The sequence below is a fragment of the Diabrotica virgifera genome, chromosome 1 (genome assembly GCF_917563875.1).
Source record: "Diabrotica virgifera virgifera chromosome 1, PGI_DIABVI_V3a".
In the NCBI taxonomy this organism is placed as follows: domain Eukaryota; kingdom Metazoa; phylum Arthropoda; class Insecta; order Coleoptera; family Chrysomelidae; genus Diabrotica; species Diabrotica virgifera.
This window is the reverse complement of record NC_065443.1, coordinates 225822226-225846886: the sequence shown is the minus strand read 5'-3', so window position 1 is coordinate 225846886 and position 24661 is coordinate 225822226. Positions and strand designations below refer to the sequence as shown.

The 24661-nt window shown below is 33.2% G+C and overlaps 1 protein-coding gene and 1 long non-coding RNA gene across 2 annotated transcripts in view; both read right to left on the bottom strand.

Moving 5' to 3' along the window:
* Positions 1-8373, bottom strand: part of LOC126879028 (zinc finger protein 260-like) — a 30240-nt gene extending 21867 nt beyond the window's left edge. The window contains exon 1 of the mRNA XM_050641909.1: positions 7819-8373. Within this exon, the coding sequence (XP_050497866.1) occupies positions 7819-8056 (238 nt within the window). The 5' untranslated portion in view covers positions 8057-8373. The remainder of the gene's footprint in view (positions 1-7818) is intronic.
* Positions 8374-23303: 14930 nt separating this feature from the next.
* LOC126879027 (uncharacterized) lies at positions 23304-23898 on the bottom strand. Its single transcript, XR_007695941.1, has 3 exons — positions 23688-23898; positions 23485-23630; positions 23304-23421 (listed from the first exon to the last, which is right to left on the bottom strand). It is a non-coding gene; the product is annotated as an uncharacterized LOC126879027 (long non-coding RNA).
* Positions 23899-24661: the final 763 nt, after the last annotated feature.

Below are 24661 nucleotides of genomic sequence, written 5' to 3'. Positions count from 1 at the left end.
TTAACAATTTTATAGACAAAGCTTACAAGAATCATAAATAAAAACAATAACAAATACAATTTACTAAAATTATACAAATCGTCAATATAAATAAAACATAATAAAGTCAAATAAAAATCAGTAACAATCTATTGCAAAATTAAAAAAAATTGCAAATTGCGTAATCTACCTTAAGAAATTTAATAAGTTATGCTGCTGCATATGACACTCAAATATAGATTAAGATTCTACTTATACATAACAATACTGTAATTTCTTAGTTATTGGTTAAGAAACTCTGCTATTGAATAATATGGTCTTTCAGATAAATAGGCTTTAGTCATTTTACGGAACTTGGGGAAAGATGTTGCAGATTTAAGTTGTAGAGGGAGATGGTTGTATAGTTTTTTTGCAGAATATAATATAGATTTCTTTATTAACTCACTGGACGGGATCGGTACATAGATGTCAAAAGTAGAATTTCTGGTGGAATAGTCATGTCTAGGTCTTTCTGGAAAAACATGTAGATGTTTACGAATTAAGCAAACAGTTTCTAAAATATATAAAGAAGGTAATGTTAGAATTCTGTGATCTTTGAAGTAGCTTCTGCAATGTGTTGTTCTTCTGAGGCCAAACAGATATCTGATTGCTCTTTTTTGCAATTTAAAAATAACATCGGATTGGGCAGCTGTACCAAAACCCCAAAAAGGCAGACCATATCGAAGATGGGACTCGAACAATGAAAAGTATGTTATTTTGGAAGAGGCTAAATCCATTTCCTTAGAGACAGATCTTATTGCAAAGCAAGCTGAGGATAGTTTCTTGCTTAACACATCGATATGAAGGGACCATTTAAGGTTGCTATCTAAAAAAATACCAAGAAACTTTACAGAAACAACGATACTGATCTGGCTGTTATGAAGAGGTAAAGGTTGAAGAGTTCCTTTATAGGGTAATGCTACTGTTTTATCTACGTTAAAAGAGAGTAAATTAGAATCTGACCAGGATTTTATTGTGAGTAGATCAGAAGTTATAGTAGCATGAAGAGTTGCGATATTTGAGTTGCTCCAAGTGATACTGGTATCGTCAGCAAAAAGAAAAACTTTTCCATCGATTTTTAAACTAGTGATGTCATTAATAACGATAAGGAAAAGTAGAGGACCCAATACTGAACCTTGCGGTACCCCACATACAACATTTTTGAGACTAGAGTCTGTATCATTTGCTCTAACCAGTTGTTTCCTATTTTCCAAGTAAGATTGAAACCAGTTCACAGAAATACCTCGAATTCCATAGAAATCTAGTTTTTTTATCAAAATGTCGTGATTTACACAATCAAAAGCTTTGGCATAATCACAAAAAACAGTGGCAGTGTGGAGATTATTGTTTAATGCTTGATAAACCTCATGTAGTACCGAAAACATGGCATCGGTGGTACATTTATTATTTAAAAATCCAAACTGATTTTGTGATAAAATCTTGTTATCAACGAGAAAGGACATAAGTCGGGCTTTTAGGAGTCTTTCAATAATTTTGGAGAGTACCGGTAGTAATGCAATAGGTCTATAATTGCAGGCAATAGATTTTTCTCCACCCTTATGAAGAGGAATAATGATGGCCGTCTTTAGGCACTCTGGAAATTTACCTTTCTCAAAAGAATCATTTATTAGAGAGATGAGGACTCCCAACACATTGTCTGGGAGATTTGAGAAAATTTTTATGGATAGTCCATCGGTACTACAGGAAGATTTGCTTTTGATACTATTGATTGTTTGGATCAGTTCAGATTTACCAACCGGTCTTATAAAGAATGAATTCGAAACCTTTCCTGAATTAGGGAGATAGGAAATGGGATCTTGTTGTGACACAATAGTTGATGTTATATTTTTACTCACATTAACAAAATATTCATTTAGATTTTCTGGGTCTGGAAGGGAAAATGTTTGAGCTGTGTGAGTTTTATTTCGAAGATCGTTTATTATGGACCAAGTTTCTTTTGCAACACTTTTGGAGCTTCTGAGACGATTTTGATAATACAATTTTTTAGCCGATTTTATAAGTTTTAAATAGATTGCCCTGTACTTGGTGATATATTCAGTAACAGAGACGTTGGTAGTAAATTTCTTGATATACAGTAGTGAACGCATGTTTTTGGCTGATATGCGGACACCTTTGGTAGTCCAGGGTTTGCGATGTTTTTGCTTAATTGTGATTAAAGGAAATGCTTTATTGAAGATACAGATCAGCTTATTCAAAAAATCACTGAAATTATAATCGACGTCCATGGAAGGAAAGTGCCACTCAGAGGTTAAGCATAAATTTTGGAATTTACGAAAGTTCCGACCGGAAAAAATCCTGCCTAAACGTCGAGTTTTCGAGGAGGACTTGCTAAAGATGTTAAACTTCGTATAAACCGCTTCACGATCAGATAGTCCCGCATTAACAGTTGTAGCGCAGACATCAAGGGGTGAGAAATCTGAGACAATATAATCAATTATGGTAGATGAAGTTTTTGTAATCCTTGTAGAAGAATCAATGTGCATTGATAGACCATATGATTCAAATATGTTGACCAGGGATATTTGTGTAGCACAAGCAGCAGCATAATTAATGTTGAAGTCCCCGCATAAAATTTTTCTGCTTTTATGGGGCAGGTCATCTAACAAATTAAGCAGGTTCTGAAAAAATAGTTCCACGGAAGAGTCAGGTGATCTATAAATGCAAATAATATAAAGATTAAGGTTCTTACTGTAAACTAAGGAAAACTCAAAGAATGCTTCACTTAATAGAAAGTCATATTTTGTTACCAGAGAAAAATCATTATTTGTAGAAAGAATTAGGGTGCCTCCATGAGCTGAACTTGGACGGTCATACCTAGCAATAGTGGAATATTTTTCTACAAAAAAAGGCTCGTTGACTTCAAGCCAGTGCTCAGTAACCGCAACTATCGGTGGAAACCCTAATTCCTCTAGAAACAGAAATAATTCATCAGTTTTATATCTTATAGAACGAATATTAATCAGAACCATGCTAAAGTTGTTATCACTAAAATAATTTGAGGATTCTAGTCCCTCAGAATACGTCGTGATGTTTAAAAATTTCGTCTTGGAGAGGCAGCGGAATAGTAGTTTCGGTGGCATTCCCTTGATTTTTGCAGGTGAATAATTCTTTCCGAAGTTAGAAAAGACCTAAAAGCAGCAAGATCAGCGTCTACCTCATCTGCACCAATTCCATAAGCATCATTAAAATCTAGAAGAATTTTTCGTAGATCTTCACTCTTTGTAGGAAGTCCTTCGGAAGCCAGAAACAATTTAACACTTGTGTTGGTATACCCATCATAAAATACTGATGCAGGTTGGTCGTGTAAATAAGCAAGATGCAGTTTAATGGCCTTTAAGATATCCGGTTCCCTTAATCTGGCTAAAAGATATCGACTCTTAGAGTTATTGGTTAATCTAACTCTTGGTGGGGTCAATGGATCGAGATTAGTCGATGGTTCTATAGTATCTTTCTTAATGAAATTAATATGGGTATGGAACGGATTCTTAGTTTTGCAAATTTCGATGGCCTGTTTGTCTGTTTGTATGTTTGTGCTCTGAACTTCATCTTTGTTGTTGCATAAACTGCTATTTGAATTTTCCAGGCTAATAGGACTTCTGATATTCTTCGGATTCTTATGTGACTCAGATGAAAGCGTTGGTTCGGAATATGAAGATTCGATAGACCATTTAATGTTTACACCAGGTGGCGAAATGCCCTTATTAAATAATAGGTTAATAGATGTTCTAGATTTTATACCTATTTTGAATGAAGAACCAGTTGTTGTGTCGGCATCTTTAAGAAGGGCATAACATCTTATATATTCCTTGATACCTAGCTTCTCTTTAATATAGTGAACCACTTGTATAGGGGTGTATATTGGGCTCAAGTTACTAATAACTACAAAGTGACACTTATCTTCTGTAATTTTTGACTTTTGCTCTGCATTTGCTTCGAAATGTTGAGGCTCTTCAGTCTGGGTACTTGAGGTGGCATAACATGTATTTTTCTTCAATACCTCTTTTTTCGTTGGTATGGTAGATAGACTTTTGGTAAGATTGCTCATTTGATTCGATATTTCATTGATGTTTGAAGAGAGCCTATCTAATCCCAACTTAATATCAGTTGAATTTGATTCTTGGATTTGAACCTTAACAGTCTCATCTGAACCCCCGAAAAAAACTGACGATATATTAAAAATATCATGTTCCATCTGCCTAACAGATTTTAAAACCTTTTCAGGATTCAGCAGGTTATTTAGTTTATGGATCTCATCAATTTTTTTCGTAAGATAGTCCAGTTTGTCGTCATTTTTGGTCAACAAATCGTAAGTCTCAATGAAAACAGGCAAATTATCAGTAAGTTTCTTAGTAACTTGAGTTAAAGCTTCAAAGTTCTCTAGTGGTATTTGATTTTTTGATAAGTTGGTTATTTTTTCGTTTAAATATCTTAAGCTAGGCGAGTCACATACCGTACAAAAGAATCTTAGATGGGGAAATTTTTGTTCCAATAGGGCTTTAGTGGTGGACTTATTTAATTTTGTGCATCGCATACAGAAATTTCTGCGGCAATCTCCATCGCACCGCAATCGATTATATTTATTTGAATCCGCAAACTTTTCAAGGCAGTTGTCACAGTTGTAAAACATGGTTTCAAGGTTAGATATGCAATAAACTGGGTCGAATGAAAATAAACAAAAAAAATTGAACACTTACACTAGTTTCACAAGACTCCAAAACAAAACAATAACAAAACAAAACATTTAAACAATGAGCAGCTGGCCGATGCAAATCAAAACAAAACACAACCGACTGACTCCGCGGCCAAAGACTGACTCCTGATTGACTGATTAAGAAGACGAATAACCTCCGAGAGGATGAATCGGGTTTTAGTCTTACCGTAATGAAAAAAAAACAAAAAAAAAAAAACAAAAAACAAAAAACAAAAAAAAAAGATAAAAAAAGGAAAAAAATATAATTGAATAAAAAAATGAATAATATAATGAAAAATAAAAGTAAAAAATGTGAATGTAAAATAATAATAATAATAATGATATGATGATATTGTAATGTATAAATAGGGAAGGAAAATTAACATAGAGTAGGTGATTTTAAGCTAAAAATTAGCAAAATCGGTTAGATGGGCGAATGGACACTAAGATCCGCAGTCATAAAAACCCAAGAAAAAAAAAATGTTGTAAAATAACTATTTTTCATTATCATCAAAATGTGAAATTTAAAAAGTTTAATTTCCCTCAAACGTACATTTTTGTGGGATACAAATTTTATAAATATATCATATCATAAGCAATAATTAATTTTCATTTTCTATTTCTTCAAATAAGAATTTAGAAAGAATTCTTTCTAAATTCATATTATTTGACACACCTCGTATAAAATTAACAAACTTGGATAACTGATGGTTGCATCTTGAGGTTTAGACCATGCACAGATTTTTATGAAGAATAACTTTTTTCCTAAAATTATTAATAAAAGAGTTATTGCATGTCTAATAATTAAAAATGATGTTCGGAATCGGTAATTTAGGAAAATTTCAGAATTTTTTTTTTCGAGTAGAAGGCTGTTATTGCATATTTGAATATAGTTTTTAATTACAAATAACTTTTCATAATAAAATTTTTTGATATTTTGAAATATAAAGGTAGTTTGCTCTTGAGCGAAATTCATATTTTTTGACATACCTCGTATACTGTTGACAAAATTTGTATCTGATGATTGCATCTTAGGTTTTAGACTATGCAGAGCACTTTATAAAGAATGGCTTTTTTTCGTAAAATTGATATTAAAAAAGTTTTTCATATGGTCCCAAGTTACGCTGACACCCTGTATATCTTCCAGGTATAGGATTGCTGCCGCTTTCAAGACAAACTAGAGAAGATATAGCGAAAGCTATGCAAAAAAAAGACAATGAGATCAATTTAAATAAAATCGTTTCAATAGCAACTGATGGAGCCAGAAGTATGACAGGAAAAAATAGAGGGGCAAAGATTCTTCAAAGCAAAATAAATCAACGAAATTCTTACGTTTCACTGTATAACACACCAAGAAGCGCTTTGTGTCCAAACATTTCCAGCCGAAGCTTTGTGGAGTGGAAAATTTACAGAATTGAAAATCAAATTGAAAGAGTAGGAGGTCCAGAAATGTATGTACATAATGCAACAAAAGTGGACAGCTTTGAAAGAAATATAAAAATATAATGTTATTATAATGCTGTAATGGGGTGATCCCGTCTATTTAATAAATAAAATAAAATGAAATACTGCGAACTGAGGGACTTATATTCCGACGCATGGAATAGTCTTCCAGATTGCTACACTGATGTGAAGAAATTGGCATTTGGATTGCTAACTCCCTTCGGATCTACATACTCTTGCGAGCAAGCATTCTCTGGCTTGGATATAGCAAGCATGGATATAATTAAAAGTAAACTGAGAAGTCAACTAACAAATGAAAATTTAGAGTCATGTTTGAAACTTAAAACAACAAGTTATGAGGCAGATTTATTGTACCTTTCTAAAACCATGCAAAGCCAACGCTCCCATTGAGATTATTTGCTCAATTGTTTGTCATTGAAGTACAAGTTAGTGTTGTAAGTGAATATTTAGTTTTCATTTTTTGCTTGAATTAATGAAATGTATGAAAATATACCTATATGTGAAAAACACTATATTACATATGAATAAAGTGGAACCTCGATTATCAGTCTCTCTATTAACCTTCACCTCTGTTAACCTTCAGGGTCCATACATAAGTTACATTGACTATATAAGTAAAAATTTAGTCATCAATTCATTTTGTTTGAGCATTGCGATAAGCCAAACAAAATTCATTGAAATGTACACACTTGCAGTTATGCCACCACCGCATTTTTTTATGTAAATAATTTTTGTTCTTATTCAGCGCTCTGGATTAAATTTCAATTTAAATGGGTAATGATAAATGATACCCTGCTTTTAGAGTTCTATTTTTAGAATCGCAAGCGGAAAATAAAAACGCACAGCACAATAATAATTATTACAGTCAATATTTGTGTGTCACCATAATTCAGTTTGATTCAAATATACACATAAAATTTGAGAGCTATACTATGAATTTTTATTTTTTTTAATGTTCTGTTAAGGTAGAATTCCGCACCAAGCGACCGAGACAGGAGACCACGACAGGCGACAAATAGGCGAGGTCTCCCCATGACTGCTCTCAATGCAATTATATCAGGGTAGTTCTGCAGCCCGCGACCGAGACCAGCTACGCCACTATTTCCTATCGCGACCTATCTGTTGCCTGTCGCGGTCTCCTGTCTCGGTCGCTTGGTGCGGAATTCTACCTTTAACCATTTTTTCGATTATCTATCATACCCTTCGTCTGATGCCCTGACATATAATCGAGGTTCCACTGTAAATAGATTAATGTTTTTTATCAAAGAACTTTATTTATGTGAGTTCTATTTATCGTTGACAAAAAATTTTGGGGCTTGTTAAAAACTTTTAAATTTTGTAAATTGTAATTTTTGACTCTTTCGACTCAAAAGGTTGCCGACCCTTGCTCTCGTCTAAAGTGGGTTTAAGAGAAAACACATAAAGATGAACGTTGAGTGGCCAATATAATGCATGAATGATTAACTAGCTGACAAAGAATGCATTGATATATGTTTCAGATTCGTAGAAATACAATCCATATACTCCTACTCTTGTGTGGTTTACATATAGGTATATATTGACAATATATAACTCTAACTCTTAATATATAACGCTAATATATAACTCTATGGTGGTTTACTTACCGTTTGGAATTGTTTGTCTTTCTTTAAATGACGACCGTTTATGTTCCTCTTGGTTTATTTCAGTCTTTATGACAATTTCATTTAAGGAGACATAATCAAATGTATCCTGTATAATATGTTCCTTTTGGGGTTCTTCCTTAATTTCAATTTTACAAATATCCAAAGGACCATCATCAATAGCATTACAATATATTTCTGCTGGACACGTCTCATCACTAACTTCTTGTTTTGCTTCCATTTGTTTAAACTTAGTTTTATTTATGAAAAATAATTTAATACATAAAAGGTAAATAAAACGTTTATTTCAATCGTCACTAGGTCACATTACTAGCTGTGTCACGTGTCACTAGTCACTGTCAAACATCAACCACCATGCATCAACCATCCACTAGCATAGTATAGGGCATTCTAACATGCTGTCAAAATTAAATCAAACTGACAGTAGGGAGGCAAACAAGAGGCCCAATGAGTACGTTCACCCAGTGCGCTGTGTCAGTGTTTTGAAACCAAGCGGTCTAAAGTCCTATTTATAAACTCGACGTTGACGTTAACGTTGCCGTTCGACGGTGACCTTGACGGTCGACGTTCGGGGGTGCATTTATAAACTTTTCGTTGACGGTGCCGTTGCAGTTAGCCGTAATTCGTAATGTCATGTCACATTTCTTATTTCTCTCTAACCTTACATTTTTTATTTTTTGGAATTTGAAATGGTTTTAGCCTTAGACAAGGAAAAAAGAGAGGACGGGTAACACTCATTTAACACACACGTTCCAAAAGTGAAGCCAGTTTTTGATGTGTTTGTCACCAGAAACATGGCGGTCACGTCAAAAATAACAATGGGTTGCCAGTGGTGGGTGTTCGTTGAAGGTTAAAATTTCATAAAAAATAAAGTAAATCATCATCTAAAATTCGTAATAAAAACATATGTATGTATTGAAACATATGTACGTAATATGAGAAACTTAATAAAACATTTACCGTACACAAATTCTTCATTTTAAATACATTTCATGTTTTTATTTTAAATACTCAATGCATAACAATACCCCAAAGATACGTCGATGATCAAAATCTCTGGTGTCAGTTTGGCTTCACTTTTGGTCATAGGATTACTCGTCCTCTCTCTTTCCTTGTCTAAGGTTTTAGCAATTTTAGAAACCTGGAAGTGTTGAATGTAGAATGTTGATAATTGCAAATGAATATGAAAACATGTACTGTTCCTGTTCAGCTTAACCAAATGGAGAAAAGAAATTATTAGAAATTAGAAATATTATTATAAATTTTTGAAGTTTATTAGAAACAGTTGGAGGAAGATTGTTGCAAAAAGGGTCCTATATTCTGTTAGAGATAGTTTATGTGAATTTTTTTATCTGACAAGAATCATATACCTACAGAGAATATTTTTAAAATAAATATCAACAATATTGTGATGAAATTAGTAGTGTACATAATTTTTGTATGCATGAAATTGAAAATATGTATGGTATGTACTGTTCAGATCAACCAAATGGATTTATGGAGAATTAATAGACCATGGATCAACAGAATCATTTATACATTACATCATAGTATAATCATACATTATATATTTTTCTTCTTCTGGCAATGCTGTACACAGATTATTTTAAAAATAAATATATCAAATAAATTTTAGATAGTTTCTTATTGCTACTTTCAATATTAATAATATAATGTATATGTCTTTTGTAAGACAAAATTGTGATAAAATGCGAGTTCCTTTATATCATAACGTTTTGGCTTTCTGTTCCTCAGGTAGGACTGGGTTAGTAGTCACCCTGAGAAGCAAGGTCTTCTGACATTGTTATCACAAATGGTAACATTGCTCCAGTAGTGATCCTTTCTTGAGTTAAATTGCTTTTTTGGTAATTTGCTACATTAGTAAGACTACGTGGCTATGCTCTGAAATTTGCACAGAATATTTTTGGCTACTTTTTATTTACTTTACATAATTTTCCTATTCTATATTTATAGTTATACTCGATAGTAACAACGAGTTTCTCTTATTCTGCCCATAGAGTTATATATTAGCATAGAGACAGTGTCATTCAGAGCGAAGTGACGACACCTACTTCTTTTTTATTTGGATTAGTGCTGTTTCACTCTTACGCATAGTAAAGCTGTGACAGTTGTCCTCCCCTTCCGTACCTATACTCACACTTAATGTCATCTTAGTTTCTCGATACTGTTTATTATTTAATATTCCGATAACTAATCGAATAAAGGATTACAGATTACGGTAAATATTTATTAAACATATATGATTACAAACTTTTGTACATGTTTTATTTTAGACCGTGACAAGTGCTCTGCTCTGATTGACGTTGACAATGTGACCAATACACTGACACCTAAAGGTGTGTTCACACTATACACTAAACACCTTCCCCTTAAAGATCAAGTTTTACTGGGGGTTTAATAGATCGTCCAAAACGAGATCTTTGATAACCTGAAGTACCTGGGTCAGAGATTACTTGTTCATTTTTATTAACATCTATTGTCCTAAATAATAGATTGATATCATCTACAATATCATTATTACTTATAGGAATCTGATTATTCAAATATGTTTTTTGTTCAGGTATATACTGGTCGGGAAACAATTCGGGTTCCAACATAGCATCATAATTTGATTTTGTTAAAGATGGTTTTAATTGACTGCTGTTGCGCTTAATAACTTTATTATTACTTTCCTTACGTATCCAGTATGCTCTTGGTTCTCGAGCTTTCTCTAGAACAACTGCCTTATACCATATTTTATCTCTATTACTTTTAACTACTACTTTATCTCCCTTTTTATATTCTATTAAGGATTTAGGACTCGTTTTATCATAATGTATTTTCATCTTTTGTTTTTGTTCATTTAGATAATTGACAATATGCATTTGAATTTCTGGTTCTAATTTATTTTGGGTCACTGGAATTTGTGTTCGAAGTGTTCTACTTTGTAAAATTTGAGCTGGGGAGGCTTTTAAACTAATGATAGGGGTATTATTATATTCCAAGAGCAAGTCTCTAAAATCACTTTTTTCTGCTAAACTTTTCCGTAAAATTTGTTTTCCTAAGCTAACAGCCTTTTCAGACAAACCATTGCTCTGATGATGGTATGGTGTACAAGTAGAGACTGTGATATCCTTGTTCTTGTAATATTCCCTGCATTTTAATGATACAAAGGGTAAATTATCTGCGATTAAGTGCTGAGGGTAACCAAATTTTGTAAACGCATTCTGCATCGCATCTATAACAGATTCTGAAGTTTTATTTTGTAAAGGACATATTTCAATCCAATGAGAGAAATGATCTATTAAGATTAGATATGCCTTTGCTCCAAATTCCAGTATGTCTGCTCCTATTTTATTAAAACGTAGTTTTGGGACTGAGTGGGGTAATAGGGGTTCCCTACGATTACTTGGCATGTACTTTTCACAAGTTCGACATTGTTTGATAAATAATGTAATGTCAGATGACATATTTGGCCAAAAAAATAACTGCCTAGCTTTATGTATAGTTTTATTAATGCCTAAATGCCCTTTATGTATTAAATTTAAAATAAAAGACTTTAAACTATTTGGTACCACTATCTTGTCACCCATAAAAATCAGACCTGCTTCAACATATAAATCATTTTTCAGGACATAGTAAGGCTTGCACAATGGTGAAATACTATTTATTCTTGGCCAACCATTATAATAAAAATCTGAAATTTTCTTTAATATTTTATCATTGGCAGTTTCCCTTCTAAAATTTAATTTTCTCTCATCAGACATAGGCAAATGTATTGATACAGTGTGTACCATTTCTAACATCTCAAGATCAAGTGTCTTGACTTTAAGACTAGCTCTGGATAACATGTCTGCAAAATGGACATATTTCCCAGGGACATAATATACATTTAAATTATACTTTAATAATTTTAATCTTAAACGTTGTAAACGTACAGACCCTATCTTACAAATCGGTTTTTTCATTATCGAAATTATAGGCTTGTGGTCTGTCTGTATATCTACTGTTGCACGATAAATAAAATCATGAAATTTTTGTGTGCTAAAATATATTGAAAGCAGCTCCTTTTCAGTTTGACTATAGTTAATTTCATGGTCGTTCATTGTACGAGAAGCGCATGCTACTAATTTAAGAGTATTTTCGTGCTCCTGAAACATACAACACCCCAAACCATTTTTAGAGGCATCACACTGAATAACAATTTTTTTATTTACGTCAAAAGAAACTAGAGCTGGTGCCTCATTAATAATTTTTTTTTAATTTTCAAAAACTTGTTGGTGTTTTGGCAACCACTGCCATTCAATATTAGACTTTAATAATTCACATAAAGGACTCATGTATTCAGACATATTTGGGACATATCGTCTCACATAATTAAAAGAACCAATGATTCTTTGAAGTTCTGTTTTATTTTTAGGCGATTCTAATTTATTTAGGGACCCAATACGATCTGGATTTATTTGCATACCATTTTTTGAAAATATTTGACCCATAAATTTAACCTTTAATTGACAAAATTGAAATTTCTCTTTGTTAAATTTTGCGTTTACTTGTCTGGCCCTCGCTAGTACTTGTTTGACTGCCTTGTCATGCTCCAATTGATTGGCTCCAGAAACGATCATATCATCATGACAAATTGTAACATTTTCAAGATCACCAAAATGTTTTTCAGCTTCTTCTTCAAACAAGTCTTGTGAGTCTGAAAGTCCATAAGGTAACACCTTGTACCTATATACTCCAAAGGGGGTAGCGAAGCAACATTTCCAGGATGATTCTTCATCAAGCTGTAAATGATGATATAACCTTCCGATAAGTCAAAGACTGTAAATATACTTTTACCACTTAATTTTAAACTTATTTCTTCAATACTTAAATTTGTACGGGGTTTTCTAATTATACTTTTATTTAAGTCTAATGGGTCTAAACATAACCTAATTTTTCCATTAGATTTCTCAACTAAGACTATTCTATTTATACTCGCTCTATAGTCAATTTGTTCAATTTTTTCTATGGCATTTCTTTTAACTAATCTGTTTAACTCGCTTTTAAAAGCATCACGTATGGCTAAAGGTATTTTAGTTGGGGGATGACTAACCGGTTCAAAATTTTTGTTAGTGGTTATATGGCATGTACCAGGGAAAACACCTGAACCTGAAAAAATATCCATATTTTTCTCTATAAAAGTTTGTTTGGTTATGTCTGATTGGAATTTATCAGTAGAAACAATACCCTAATAGCACACGACGTCCAATGGACGTCCAAAATAGGTCCATTTTTGGTCCTAACGTCCATGGACTATAAATGGACGTCCTTTGGACGTCCCATGTTGGACGTCCTTCGGAAGGAATAAATATGGACGTCCTTTGGACGTCCGACGTTGGACGTCCTTCGGACGGAATAAAAATGGACGTCCGACGTTGGACGTCCTTCGGAAGGAATAAATATGGACGTCCTTTGGACGTCCGACGTTGGACGTCCTTCGGACGGAATAAAAATGGACGTCCTTTGGACGTCCGACGTTGGACGTCCTTCGGAAGGAATAAATATGGACGTCCTTCGGAAGGAATAAATATGGACGTCCTTTGGACGTCCGACGTTGGACATTCTTCGGACGGAATAAAAATGGACGTCCGACGTTGGACGTCCTTCGGATGGAACAAATATGGACGTATATATACTGGACGAAATACGGACAATTCCCTAATAGCACACGACGTCATTTGGACGTCCAAAATAGGTCCATTTTTGGTCCTAACGTCCATGGACTATAAACGGACGTCCCATGTTGGACGTCCTTCGGAAGGAATAAATATGGACGTCCTTCGGACGGAATAAATATGGACGTCCTTTGGACGTCCGACTTTGGACGTCCATACTGGACGAAATACGGACGTTTTATGAACGCTTATATTGGACACATTATACCAATTACGAGATCAAGTAGCAAAATAATTCAATAAAATATTAACTTGCGTTAACTTTACGTTAATGAAATACAGTCAAACCTGTCACTAACGGCCACTAAAATGAAAGAACTATTGGCCGATATAGAAAAGTGGTCGTTATTGCCAGTTTTTGTAGCCTAGATATACAGTACAACCTGTGTTACTGGCCACCTGTACTAACGGCCAGTTTAAAAATTCCCCAAACCAATTATATCTAGACTACAAAAACTGGCAATACCGGTCACCTTTCTATATCGGCCAATAGCTTTTTCATTTTTAGCGGCCGTTACTGACAGGTTTTACTGTAATTAGTGTGGGGAATTTTTAAACTGGCCGTTAGTACAGGTGGCCGGTGTTGGCAGGGGGCCGGTAACACAAGTTTTACTGTAGTTTAAATCGATTAGATCGAAAGATTAAATCTTAATTCAAAATTGTATATTAAATTATTACAATTATAAAACTATATAGTTTAATATCCAAAACATGTTTTGATTTCATGTAATGTAATGAAAATCTTATTTGTAAATTATTGGTTACAATGTTTAACAACAGGAAATATTCAAGAATAAATAAAATAAAAGTTTCCCCTAACAACAAAACATTCCAGGAATTCTACTATCAAAGTTCTATTCCGTAAACATCTGATTAAATTATGGCTGGAAAGTTACCACAAGATATTCTATGAAAAGAGTACAATGTCCTCCTGGAGGGGTAAAATTTTCCATACTCTAAAGAGAGGCCATTTACTATTCAATTTGCGTTCATTTTCAAATTTGCCGCGCGAGTATCTATGTAGCGTCGCGTGGTCATTGGTCATCAAGTCATCAATTATTTCATTTTCATCATAAGATAACCTAAAAATTTAGTAAAAATTTTGATTGGAAAAAAATGCATCGATAAGGGGGTGAAAAATGGAAATTAGTGGCTTTTTTTGCTGTACTCAACTGTACTGTTTAGTATGCTAGTTTTGGCTATGGCTGGATCTCTTAAACAATTATGTAAGTATTATAAAATCCGTTTTCAATTTTCTTTATGAAACGAATCATTTATGCATGTATTACCTGTAAATATTTTGATTTTTAATTGTAAAGAATAGAAAAATTACCGTTCATTTTAATTTTTTTTAGAATCAGCTGAAAGTGGTCTACAAAAAACCAGATATAACCAAAATAAAGATATAAAAAGTGTATTGGCTAATTGGAAGAAACAACATTGTCCATGCATAATAAGTTATTACTTTATAAACAAATATTAATACCTAGGAATGGAACCTGGATATAATCATCAAGAAGATAGCAGGAATCCCGACAAACAACTTAAATAAGTACAAGAATATTGAGGAAATCCTCCTCGATACTACTGGGCAAACTAGAAGATTGAAGAGGACAAAGCCTTTTGAACTAGTTTGAGTGATAGGTGATAGTGAAAAGCAGAGCATAGTGCGTGATGTGGCTGTGTATGTTAGAATAGTGCATGATCTTGTTAGATTAGATAAGAGACGCTATCGGGTAAGCTCTTCATTTTAAGAAACATTAGTCATTTAGGTTAAATTAAAATTGCTCATTGGTCAGTTATGACCAGATTGCTTTTTTTATGTTTGGCAAAAAGGGCGTAAGTCAGAATTGCACATTGCTAATGTTTTGATGATTTCTGGACCAGCAAAAAACTGTTGTAGACGTAAACTGTATGTACCAATAAAAAGAGCCGATTTTTCTGGTCCAGAAATCATCAAAACATTATCGATGTGCATTTCTGACTTAAGCCCTTTTTCCCAAACATCAGAGAATTGTAATGTACAAATTCTCCTATCTGATTTTTCATGAATTTTGTAGGAGACGAAAAACCATTTTTAGGATCATCTCCTGCTTTCACATGTAAATTTTGACATGTCTTGTAGTAAATAGATAGTTGAATTTACTACAAAACATGTCAAAAAATATATGAAAACAGGAGGTAACCATAAAAAAGTTTTTAGTCTCTCTTACAAAACTCATGAAAAAACAAATCGGAGGTATGTCACATCAGTGACTATATCCAGGGAATGTCTAAAAAATATACTTTGATGTCCCAAGAATCAAATATAACCTTTATATATATACAGGGTGTAACAAAAATACAGGTCATAAATTTAATCACATATCCTGGGACCAAAAATAGTTTGATTGGACCTAACTTACCTTAGTACAAATGTGCACAAAAGAAAAGTTACAGCCCTTTGAAGTTATATATTAATAGCACCAAGGGCCTTAGAGGCCCATGGCTTGAAAAGTTTGTTTTTTCTTCATTTTCATGTTTCTTTATGTACTGAGATCTTCTCTGGCTTGATATGTGATTTTTCTCCATTCCTTCCTCTTATTCATTTTTCTTTTCTGACCCTGTAACACCATTCTTTCCAAATCTTTTTCGACCTCTTGCTTCCATCTATTTTCCGGTCTTCCTCTTCTCTTTCTTGAAGCTATAGTGTAGTTTAGTACCCTTTTCGGAGTCCTCGTTTTTGGCATCCTTTCAATGTGACCTCGTGATCTAAGTCTCTGTGCCTTTATCACTCATTTGAAGTTACAAAATGAAAAGTGATTTTTTCCAATGTATCGAAAACAATGTGCTTTTGTGCACGTTTCAATTTAATTATTATTGTAGTACCTACCATTTAAACAACGTTTTAAAAACTTTTTTGCCTCTTATTGCTTTTTCGAAAAGTCAATTTTTATCGAAATATTGTGAATATTTGTCAAATCCACCACATATTTGTATATGGTTAAGTACGATTATGGAGACTTGGTAATAATATGCAAACTTATTTATGCTTTACATTTTTAGGTATATTTTGAACCATATTAAAAAAGAAGCCAGACTCGATAAAACGTGCCTTATCGAAAAAATACAAAGAGGCAAAAAAGTTTTGAAAACACTCTGTTTAACTAATGGTACCTCAGTAATAGTTTAATTGGAACATACAACATTTGGGGGGTTTAAAGGAACAAAACCCCCATAAAATTTTTACGTGGACATATTAAAAAAGAAGTCGCAACTCGATAAAAACTGCCTTATCTGAAAAATACTAAGAAACAAAAATATTGAATTTAACTAATGGTACCACAATAATAAAATTGAATTGGAACATACACAAAAGTTTGGGAGGATTTAAGGGATCAAAACCCCCATAAAATTTTTATGGGGTGCACAAATTTCACCATAATTTTTCTTTAAGATATTCCTGCCATAATAATGCCACATGTCACATGTCCATTTTCAATAAAAAATCGCTAATAGTTTTCGATATAATCGAAAAAATCCATTTTCATTTTGTAATTTCAATGGGCTGTAACTTTTTATGTGCATATTTGTACAAGGTAAGTTAGGTTCATTTGAACTATTTTTGGTCCCAGAATAATGTGATTTAATTTATGACCTGTATTTTTGTTACACCCTGTATATACAGCCCATTACGCACCACCTTAAAAATTGGGCATTTTTGATGTCTCGAATTTCCTAAACCTGTTGTTGCATCTAGGTGATTTTTTTTTATAATATTCTAGCCTAGGCCCTAGAATATGTTACCTCCTTATGCTTGTCATGCACAGGGAGCTATACTGTAATATATATTATATCACATTACTATAGAGAGCGATATGATATAATATACATATATTACAGCATGACAAGCTTAAGGAGGTAACCTATAGCCTAGGCTATAATATTATAAAAACATCACTTAGATGGGACAACAGGTTTAGGAAATACGAGACATCAAATATACCCCATATTTAAGGTGGTGCGTTAATTTCTTGGAGAAGTGTATTGTAATTTAATGTAAATACTGTAATATCCAATAATTGTAATTTGATATAAGATGAAATATAAGTTCCTTAAAAAATATATTTTTTATTTCCCACAATACATTCTCCACAGGTCTAAATATCGTCGCTAGACGTCCACCGAATGACCTTCCAGGACGTTAGATGGATGTTCAGCAGCAAGACATTGGACCAAACTGGGACATCCTATGAATGCCCAAATGACGTCCACCGAACGTCCCCTCCGACGTGAGGTGGACCTCCATTGGACGTTTAACAACTTGGCCTTTGGACCAAAATTGGACGTCCTGTTAAGGTCCAATTCACGTCCCCTAGGACGTCCGATTAAGGTCCAATTTACGTCCGATTAAGGTACAATTTACGTCCGCTTAAGGTCCCATTTACGTCCGATTAAAGTCCAATTTACGTCCGATTAAGGTCCAATTTACGTCCGATTAAGGTCCAATTTACGTCCGATTAAGGTCCAATTTACGTCCGATTAAGGTCAAATTTACGTCCTATTAAGGTCCAATTTATGTCCGATTAAGGTCCAATTTACGTCCGATTAAGGTCCAATTTACGTCCGATTAAGGTCCAATTTACGTCCCCTAGGACGTCCGATTAAGGTCCAATTTATGTCCGATTAAGGTCCAATTTACGTCCGATTAAGGTCCAATTTACGTCCCCTAGGACGTCCGATTAAGGTCCAATTTGCGTCCGATTAAGTTCCAATATACGTCCCCTCGGACCTTAGATGGACGTCCAATGGACGTTCGGTAGCGCGACATTTGGACCAAAATAGGACGTATAAAGGACGTTCCTCGGACGAAAACGGACGTCCAAAGGACGTCCCTAAAGTCCGTGAAGGACGTCCAATGGACGTCCATTGGACGTCCTTGTGCTATTAGGGTATTAATTCTTTTTATTAAATTTAAATGCAAACAAGCTTGACCACCTATTAGAACCTGATTTGCCCCTTCCACGATCACAAAATCCTCAAAAATTTCCTTATTTTTAAATTTACAGTTTAAATTTACTATACCTATCGGTTTGGCAACAGTACCTTCAAAAGCTTTTAAAATGTACTCTGTTGGCCTGACTCTAAATTGTTTGTTGACATATTTAAATATTTTTAAAGGAATTATATTTACGTCAGCACCCGTATCCAATTTAGTTTTTATTTTTCTCCCTTCAATCTCTAAAAACTCTTCCCAGATACTTCCTCTGCTAGAATTACAAGCTACAACGTTATTACTTAAGTTTACATTATCTACAAAAATTTCACTTGAACTGTCGCCATCTTCATGTTCAACATTTTTAACATTTTTTACCCTACATGATTTTGAAAAATGATTTAGAATACCACATTTATTGCAAGCTTTTCCATAAGCTGGACATTTGCGGGGGCCGTGCTGAGTCTGGCACCTTTTACAGCGAAACGTCTCAGTAGATTTTGAAATTTTCTCATGACCTTGCTTTAAATTTTTGTTACTTTTTAAAAATTTTGTACTTACAGTTTTTTTATTTCTTATTTCATTTACTTCAAAACCTGTTTCATTGCTTCCTGTACTCTGAAATTGTAAATTTTGACTTTTACTTTGCTCACTGGTTCTGCAAAAACTTATGGCCTTTTCCAGTGTTAGTTTATCTATCCTAAGAAGGGCTTCTCTAGTTGTTGTATCTCTGATACCCATTACAATTTTATCACGGAGTGCCTTATCTTCTGCCGTCTCATCTGGATCATTACGATTGTAGTTGCATGTTCTTACCAAGTGTCTGCAATCTGTTAAGAAATGTTCGAATACTTCACCCTCTTTCTGGGTCCTCTTTAAAAAATTATAACGTTCAAAACATTCGTTCATTCTCGGATTCACATACTTCGATATCGTTTCTATCATATAATCATATTTATCAACCTGGTCATCTGGAATCTTAAATGTTGTCATAATACGGGCTGACTCGGTTCCCATTATGTTTCTCAATAGGGACAGTTTTACCCTATCTGTTGACTCATGCTGCCCTATAGCTATCAAGTAGTCTTCGAAAGCCGTGTACCAAAACTTCCACTCTGTAGCAGCATTCTGCCCTTGCAAGTCAAAATCGGGGGGAAGTTTTACAGACCCCAGGCCTAAATTTGTTGCCATTTTTCTGGTTATTTGAATTTATAACCTAACCTCTATTCAAGCACTGTTAAATTTCAGTTATCTGTCACAATCCTTCTTAAAATATTCTTTTACTTTCGCAGCGCTATGTTTAATATTTAATATTCCGATAACTAATCGAATAAAGGATTACAGATTACGGTAAATATTTATTAAACATATATGATTACAAACTTTTGTACATGTTTTATTTTAGACCGTGACAAGTGCTCTGCTCTGTGCTCTGATTGACGTTGACAATGTGACCAATACACTGACACCTAAAGGTGTGTTCACACTATACACTAAACAGATACAATGTGTTAGAAAGAGATACCACAAACCAGTCCATGAGATCTTGTCGTCAGGAAGCGCGGAAGGTAGGCTCACTCTATGTTAATATTATATACCTCTATGATCCTGCCCCTTAGAAATAAATGACTGTAACCTCAATAAAAACTAGAGTCTATTATATCAACAGTTAAATACTGAAACCTCAAAATCTATAACTTTTCAGGATAGTGAAATAACTTCGTTGTTTAGTACATGTTTTTATCTCTTCTGTGAAAAAGTATGTTTTGGTATTTTTTTTTCAAAGTATTAAATAATAAATAATGAGAAAGAAAAAGCCTGTACTAAACAGAGAAGTTTTTCACTCTACTGAAAAGTTATAGATTGTAACTTATGAAATTTCAGTATTTAACTGTCGATATATATATATATATATATATATATATATATATATATATATATATATATATATATATATATATAGTTTTGTTTGCCAATAATCAACAATAATTTTAAAAAAATTTATAAAAAAAAAAACCTTTAAATAAATAGAATATGTAATTATGTAACATGACACTTATGTTGCGGTACATCCTCTTGTAATATTTAGATAAATAAACCTTAATATTTTTGTTTAATAATACCTTTTGTCCGTACCGATTGGGTGTTTGGTACTTCTAGCGTAGGTCAAATGAACCTACATGTCTATTCATGAGCATGCGCTCAATATAGTTAACACCGAACGGGAAAGCACAAAAAAAGAAGGACATATTTAAACATTCATTGTTCTCATCTACATGTAAAGTTACTTCCAACATAAAATGTAGTTATATGCTAGTGTAATTGGTTCCTTGAGTAAATAATCCATTGATTGTAACCATATAGCCATAGTTTTCCAAGTTGAAGTGTTGTGTTTTCTTTTTACTTCAAACAAAAAGAGATATGTTTTTATACATATCGTCTTTTTTATTACTTAACAACGTAACTCTACAATTCTACGTATTGGTAATGAAAACTAACATTTTGCTTGGAATATATATGGCTAATTATCATTTTCTTTTTTTCAGCCCTGAAGAAGTGAATAATCATTCACGAAAACGTTAGGCCGTACAATTGATACGCATTGAGTTTTGGTTTGCAGATTTCCCCAATATTCAAAACTTTACTGTTTAACTTATCTGCAAAGATTAATCTTTCTTTATATATATATATATATATATATATATATATATATATATATATATGGTACAGAAGAATGGCAATAGTTCATTTGAATTTATTTGGAGAAAATTTAAATTTAATATTTATTAACTTATTATAAAGTCAAATTTAAAGAATAATAATAATTACTTTGACTTTATAAGTTAAATCTTAATTTTCAATTTGTTCGAAATTAATCCAAATGTACTATTGCCATTCTTTGTCTATACCATTGTTTATTTACGCAATTGGTCTAGTTATACAATGTCTATACCCTTCATACATTATTTATAAATATTAAAAAAAAATTATTATTTAAAATATTATTTTCAATCATTTTGTAAACTTTCCTGTTGTGATCTTTTATTATTACCCCATATAGCACACAACGTCCGATGTACGTCCATATAACGTACATTTAAAGTCCAAACGTCCATGGACCAAAACTGGACGTACTATGTACGTACATTACGGGACGTCCATTGGACGTTTGATTTCAACGTACATTGGACATACATTTGTGGTCCATGGATATTTTACACAAAACGCGACTATTATATTAAGTCACAATACAAACTAAATGAGAATCTTCTTGACAACGTTGTCGCTCTTCGCGCTATCGGTCGTAAAAGGTAGTATTAGGCTGGTACTTTTAGGGGATTATCGCTGTTAATTGTTGTGGAATACTGAAGGAGGGTTTATTTATGATAATTCACAGAATGGCAAACCTGCTTGTAATATACAACAACGGTACTGACTCTAAAAATAGTTTGGAACAGAAACAGAACAGAGATTAAACCTCTTTTAATGTGCATGCTTCCTAGGCGTCATTATCTGAATCTCGTCTTTATGAAAATACATCCTGTGATATATTTGTGTTTTCTGTTTATCGTGCAAGTGCAGTCGTGCATTAATGAAGTTCCTAGTTCCTATAATAAAGTATATATTATAATGAAGTTATAGTAAAGAGAAATAAAAAAGGTCTTTTGTGTAATATTTTTAAGTATAAGTTTAGTATTATAAGGAACTATTTCCTATAAAGGCTTTTTGCTATGTATTCACAAAATTATGGATACTAGATTGCTTTCTGAAAAGTGCCCTACAAATGTCCATAAGACGTACATTGAATGTACATAAGGTGTACACTAAAAGCTCCAATACAACGTACAATGTACGTTTGTAGCGGACGTTCTATGGACGTCCAATTTTGTGAACTCTGGACATTCGTTGGACGTCCATCGGATGTCCATTGTACCTTAGCGGGACGTCCATTGGACGTTCCAATGTACACAGATGTACGTCCATTGGATGTCCATAAAACGTACTTGTGCTATCTGGGACATAAAACATAAGCAAAGAAATAAAAAGACAGCAGTACAATGAATTGTTTTATTTATTATCAATAAACAAACTAAGTAATCTATAAAACATTAAAACAACAAACTAAATTAATAACAATGTAAGAAAAAACGCGAACATATCTGCTTCCTTGCCTCAAGGGCCGTTCAAGTATTACATATCAAGTATTATGCGGGGGTCAAAAATTGGGATACGTAATAGTTAAACACCCATTACAGTGCTTTTCATAGGGTGGGTCTAAAATCGCGTTACATAATACTTGAACGCTCCCTTAGCAGTATATACCTTCAGGATTCAATGCCTTCAAGCATGCACAAACATATTGAGAAAATGTATTATTTAAGATAGTTTTTTCTGCTTGAGAAACAAGACTATTTACCATTTTTTATGAAGCAGTGATTAAATTTGAGTGTAATGCCCTAATTGATACTGTAAGAAATGAAAACTCACTTTTAAGTACTGAACATAAAAGAAAATAACTAACAGACTAGGTTTTTCTGGAGTTAAATGTGTGCACATCTTGTGATGTGTCTGGTATAGGTTCGTCCTCAAATATAATTTCAGTAGGTGCATAAGAGACGGTGGAAGATGTTCTGCTGCCTTCATTTTTTAAATTTCCTTTGTAGCCTTAAATGTCCCTTATAAAACAATTATAAGAATTAATAAACCACAAATATATAGACTGACACTAAACTTGGAAGAATGTTGTAAAAAGGTCCTTATATCCAGAGTGCTCACTGTGCTCAGTAAAAAAGTGTCTGTTAATTGCAGGAAGGTCAGTTACTTTCTGATGCCTCAATTCTAGCATAAAACTCATTTTTTCCTTTTCTAAAACGATCAGGATCACATCCACTAAAATCAATGAAAAAATTGAAATTTTACCAAAACGTTTTTTGTATTCTTACTACCACTAACTTTCTTTTGGTAATTTCCTCTCATGGTGCATCTTTGTTTCCTTGCGTTTTTGTAATCTTTATGGACTTTATGCTATAGACTATAAAGGAACTCGCAATTTTGCATAAGCTCTATGCCCTAATGTTTCCAATAGATATCTATATTGGCTGAAATAATAGAAATTAATAAAATATAGGACAAATCTTTTTTAAATTATTTCTTACCATTACCATAAATATAATTGACTGTACTTCAATATCATATTAAATATTATAGGTATTTTAAAACTTGAGAATGTTTTCTGTATTTAGAAACATAAACAAATAATTATTTAGTTTGTTTTGACAAATCTTGTCAGTTTTTATTTTTTATGACGCTACGCTACAGCTTATTGTTCATGTCCTGTGATCGTGCCGTTGACGGCCAAAAAAGATGAATCTTCCCACCGTCAACGTCAACGCTGAACGAAGTTTATAAATGGAAGCATGAGTTTCCCATAAGACCATCTTTTGACGTTAACGGTGCTGTTGCCGTTCGACGTTATAAATAGCCCTTAACTGTGTATAATTTTACATGCATCTGGGGCCTGATTCTAAATCAAATTTCGACACTAAACAAGTCGCTTTCAATATGGCGACGGTTGAAATGCGATTGTGCGAGCCTTGTGGATTTTAGTTGAACTAACGAAGTGACGTCATGAAATAGCGACTATCGAAATTAATAGCGACTTTAAAAAGGGTGTTGATATTATAATTTCGACTGTCGAAATTATTTGACACGGAGATGAATGATTGGCCAAAAGCGAGGTTAGGTTTAGTTTAGATGTGTTTTGTTTATTTCTTGCAAGGAAAACTAAAGCAAAAGGTATTATAATATAGCTGGGTTTAATTGAAATTTGCTTGTTTTGAGGAATTAGATAGAATAGTATTAAATTAGAAATATAATAATTGAGAATGTCCACAACATGAATCATCAACTCAATGAAAGATGTAAGGTAATAATCTGGGAAAATTAGTAAAAAACAAGAAAAATTAATTACCAGCTATTTTATCGCTGGACATGCTGAAATCAAATCTTAAGACTTCCTATATTAGTAATATAGCTGTGCAAAGTCCACAGAAAGTGTGCTATTTTGTTTATAAACAAATTAGTGCTCCGAAATCTTTTTTTATTATTGCTCTATAACTCCGAAAATTTT